At 31.1% G+C, this 4,747-nt stretch overlaps 1 protein-coding gene across 2 annotated transcripts; it reads left to right on the forward strand.

Annotated features, from left to right (window-relative positions):
• Window positions 1-585: 585 nt before the first annotated feature.
• LOC105167795 (TPX2 (targeting protein for Xklp2) protein family) lies at window positions 586-4,492 on the forward strand. 2 transcript variants are annotated; one of them, XM_011087610.3, is made up of 6 exons: window positions 586-705; window positions 842-943; window positions 2,410-2,496; window positions 2,833-2,892; window positions 3,229-3,323; window positions 4,144-4,492. In XM_011087610.3, exons 1-6 carry the CDS (start codon window positions 673-675, stop codon window positions 4,229-4,231), a joined length of 465 nt encoding a protein of 154 aa, XP_011085912.1. In that variant the 5' UTR covers window positions 586-672; the 3' UTR covers window positions 4,232-4,492. The 2 variants fall into 2 exon arrangements, with proteins under 2 accessions (XP_011085912.1, XP_020552004.1); XM_020696345.2 differs by having other exon boundaries at window positions 656-705; window positions 851-943.
• Window positions 4,493-4,747: the final 255 nt, after the last annotated feature.

Here is a 4,747-nt window from a genome sequence, read left to right on the forward strand (position 1 = left end):
TTGCATATATGTCATCATGTGATCTTGTATTCACGACAAGTTCATACTAATACAACCTTGTCGTAAAACACAAGCCTAAATCCCCCAACGACTCAAATCAAAACAATAATTCCATTACAGTATAGAAAGCTGCAATTTTGCCATAATAGTTCCAATCAATGAAACATTCAAGAAAAAAAAATGGAAAAAATTACAATTTACTCCCAGTGATGTAAAAAATAAACAAATAAACACAAGTAAAAAAAAGAATTAATATATTACCCCTTGTGTTCTGAAAAATGAAGCAAATTACCCCATATTAATGGTTTAGATGGGGTAAAATACAGGGATTATAATTTGTCAGTTTATTTTTTTATAGGAGATTATTTGCTCATTTCATATATTGCAAAGGGTAAATTGCATCTAACACAAAAAAAGAATAAAATAAAAATATACACATAATTAAGCTGCAAAGGTCATATGTGTAGATGAGAGGGAGGTTTAATCAGAAAGTTTGGTAAAATAGAGCAGAAAAAGTTCCTCAAGTGATTGAGCAACAGCAAGTGACAAATTCTTGCATGAAAACATACAAACCTCCAAACCCCTTCAGACACATGCATGCTATGTAGCTTTATATATACTTCAGTTCAGTTACAGACAGCCCACACATAATTAAGTCTGGTAATCGCAATCATGGAGAGCCCCAACAGAAAATCTGCTCAAAAGGTTAGTATGAATGGATCAAAAATCCATATTAATTCATCAATATTCTTCTTTCCTTAGCTAAAAATTAGGCTTTTCGAGACTTACATATGATTCTTTTGTAAGTTTCTTGCTTACATATTGCACTAATGTTTGTTAGTTTGTGAAGAGCATCGCTCAGTCTGCGGTTTCATCGACCAACCGATGGTCGACGAGACACAGCCTCTCTCTACCGCCCTCCAGCGCCAACTCTCTATCCGGGGTAGGATTAAACATCATTACTATGTTTGATTTTATTTTTAATTTATTATGGTGTGTTTTGTGAAGATAGAAAAAGAAAAAAAAAGATAAATAAGTATGTGTTAGAGATAGTGTGTATGTTTGGATTTATTTTTGGAGATAATATAAAATAAGTATAGTATGTTTGATATTATTTAGTGGGAGACAAAAACTACTATTCATTGCCAAATCATGTATCTTTTATATATATTTATAGATATGTATGAGTATGTATATAATTTTTTTAGTTGTAGGGCTATGATTAGTGTAGATTTATTTTGACAAAAAATAAATGAGGCACTGTTTCAAAACATTTTAAAACACTATCAAAACTTTCAAAACAAATCAAGGCAAACATTGTCCATGTTTTGGCCCATCTCTAAAATGGGTCAAAAATGAAACCGAACACTATGCATTGTTTTCAATAATCCTCTCTGTTTTTCTTTTATTCCTCGTGTTTTTAATAGCTGCTTGTCTGAGAAATATGTTAGAAATATTAAATATTAAATATTAAATATTTACGAAGCATTGCATGAGATGCGGATGTAATAAATTCCGTAGCTCGGATTCTAGAGACTTGGAGAAAATTACGTTTTATCCCCTACAAAAATACTAATTGCACAACACCCCTTGAATAGAAAAAAACTGGTAAATGAGATCCCTGAACTTTTGTTGCATTTAACCTATAATTTATTTAGTCCTTATAAGTCACATATATCGACAAAAGTTCGATAAGTTGGTCGACATATATATATACACATATAAGTTAAATAACATCGGCATCCTCTAAAATTATGTCTAATTACACAGATGCTCTCTACATTTTATAAAATTATAAGTATACCTCATGGGTTGTAGTTGTAGTTATATGTACACTCATTTGTTCAGGAACAAATTTTTACAAATCACCCACATAAAGTAAATTACATGACAGTTGTGTACTTATAAATTTTTCAAAAAATGTGATGTTTGTATAATTAAACTTAATTTTAAGAAATGTCGACGTATTTTACCCTATATGTAATAGCAAGTTCTATTTAATATCACACATTTAGCACAAGATCAACAAAAATTACACTTTTAGTCCTATAACAGGGGGTTCAACTCATTTAGTCTTCTGCTTGACGAAAATTTTAAAATGGTCCCAAAATTGAGAAAAACTCGACACATTTTAGCCATCTATTTTACGATATTTTCAAAATGATTCCAAAATTAAAAAACATATACACATTGGTACTCTGCTTTGCGGGATTTATGGGACTGCATTAGACTAAATAATCAAGTTTTTTTTTTTTTTAAATTTTATGACCATTTAAAAATTCTCGTAAAATAGAAATTAAAAATATTAAACTCCCTATTTTATTGGACTAAAAGTGCAATTTCGTCCACGAGATCTCATCTTTCCCCTTTGTGTTGAGATTGTTAATTTACTGCTTTGTATCTGTAAAGTCTTGGGCAAAAGAAAACACCAAGCCGTCGGAATTCAGACTCCACACTCAGCAAAGAGCAGCGCAACGTGCAATATTCAACCACTCTGTAAGTGCACCACAACTCTCATTAATTTTCTGCAAACACATCCACAACCAAAGTCTATTGTACCTTTTGATAAATTACATCCACATCCTCACGTTAAATCTAATTATACAAACACTCCCTAATATTTACAAAATCTCAAATACACCTTTTGAAGAGGGTGTCAATGTAATTACCTCATCAAGGGTACATCTATAAAATTCTGTTCCTCAACGAAAAGAGTGTATTTGTAATTACAACTATAACCTCAAAGGTATTTGTATATTTAAACATCCCATCAAAGAACGTCGACGAAATTTTACTCTTTACATTTTCTTAAACTAACTGAAGAAGGCACAGGTCGCAATCAAGTCGTGCGTCATGGAGCATCACAAGAAACAAGTCGAGAAAGTGCTCAAGGTATAAAACAACCATACTTATACATATACTCAAAATTGACTTGATCATCATAGTTATTAAAGATAATTAAATGTAATTTTTTCCCTTATAATATGTGTAAAATAAAGCAAATTATCTCCTTATCAATGGTTTAAATAGAGAGGTGGGGGGGGGGGGGAGGGGAAGAGCGGGACTAATTGCTTATTATCAAAATACAAAAGATAATTGCTTTTTTATTTAATTGAATTTTTTTTTGCTCCTCTATCATATCACAGGAGAGTAAATTATTATTTTTTTAATTATTAATAACAATTAAGTCGAATTTATTGTAATAAAATATTTGAATTGATGAAGCAGGTAATAGAGGAGGAAGAGGTCAGAATGCTTAGAAGGGAGATGATTCCTAGAGCTCAGTTGATGCCTTTTTTCGACAAACCATTTTTACCTCAAAGGTAAATATTAATATTAATTAGAGGTAAATTACGTTAATACTTTTTTAAAAGTTAGATCTAAATATATAAATATGTATTATTTTTCTAAAAATTATAATTACACTATTTGAGATTATAATTGTAATTATATGAAAATCGGACTGATGAGCTCCAGTCGAGCACGAGCTCGAGCTCAAATCATAAAAAAGAAAAATCAATCTCCGGCTCGAACTCATCTACTTCCCTAGATATATAAATGCATGTCAATTTACACTATGTACCAATTGTAGGCCAAACCTATACACATTTTCATGTGCAAAATGCAATTTCTTGTGCAACTTGGCTTTTTTTTTCAATAATTATTTTTGGGATTAAATTTCATCAAAATTATTATAACAAAATATAATATTAGTAACAAAATATCAATCAAAAATATTAAAATTGTTTAAAAAATATTTATAATTTGTGGCACTACTAAAATTGTTACTTTTTTTTGTCACTAATTTTTATTCTTTTTTATAGTGAACCATAGTTCGATAAAAGCGACTCATCGTAACTTTTAATCTCACCATAATTAGTTTTCATCTAATTACACATAATTATGTCTATTAACTAATTTTTAGTTTCTTCAATTAACTTTAAATGATCAATTTTTAAAATTTAGCTACAATCCACGTTTAATCAATTATAAAAAAAGTGTATCAGACCGCCAGCATTGAAAACAACAGCCAAATTAAGCAATAAGACGAAGGAGAAATAATCAATTTTTTTTTTATAAAAAAACCAATTATGCAACTAATAATGCCTAACATTCTTTTTACCATACAATCATTTATTGCAGATCAACAAGGCCTTTGACAGTTCCTCGGGAGCCGAGTTTCCACTTAACAGCTCGCAAATACAGCGGCAGTCGCATTTCCTGCAGATAAGCATTAACAGGGAGTTGATGATGAAAAAAGCTACTGATCAGTAACCCATCATGTATCAACAACATATGCCTCAATTACCTTTAGATTTATGCAGTAATCTCTTCATCAAGTCTGCTGTTGTTCTTCCCGTTTTTGCTCTCTGAATTTTGTACTTTAGTCATTTCAGTGGTTTGAATGGTGGAATAAATGGATACATACACCTTACAATTCCCCCCCTTCTCTCTCTTACCTTTATAAGATTTTTGTTGATTCTAAATGTGACGTGACTTGCCATGCGATTGGTGTTCCCTTGTACGATGTATTGTTCATTTTGATTTTGTATGAGCCTCAAGGGAGGAGGTCTTAGTCCAGTCAGTCCCGTAGCGAGCTATTATTCGTTTTTCCTTTAGTTTGATAGGGATGAGCAATACAATTTTATCCTATTAAGGCTCTTTACTAGGTAGATTCGGCTTTAAGGCTCAAGTTCCTTATCTGCAATCATTACGGGAGCTTGCCTACATTATTAAAATTTTTACA

The sequence above is a fragment of the Sesamum indicum genome, linkage group LG8 (genome assembly GCF_026168435.1).
Source record: "Sesamum indicum cultivar Baizhima isolate 11 linkage group LG8, ASM2616843v1, whole genome shotgun sequence".
Classification (NCBI taxonomy): domain Eukaryota; kingdom Viridiplantae; phylum Streptophyta; class Magnoliopsida; order Lamiales; family Pedaliaceae; genus Sesamum; species Sesamum indicum.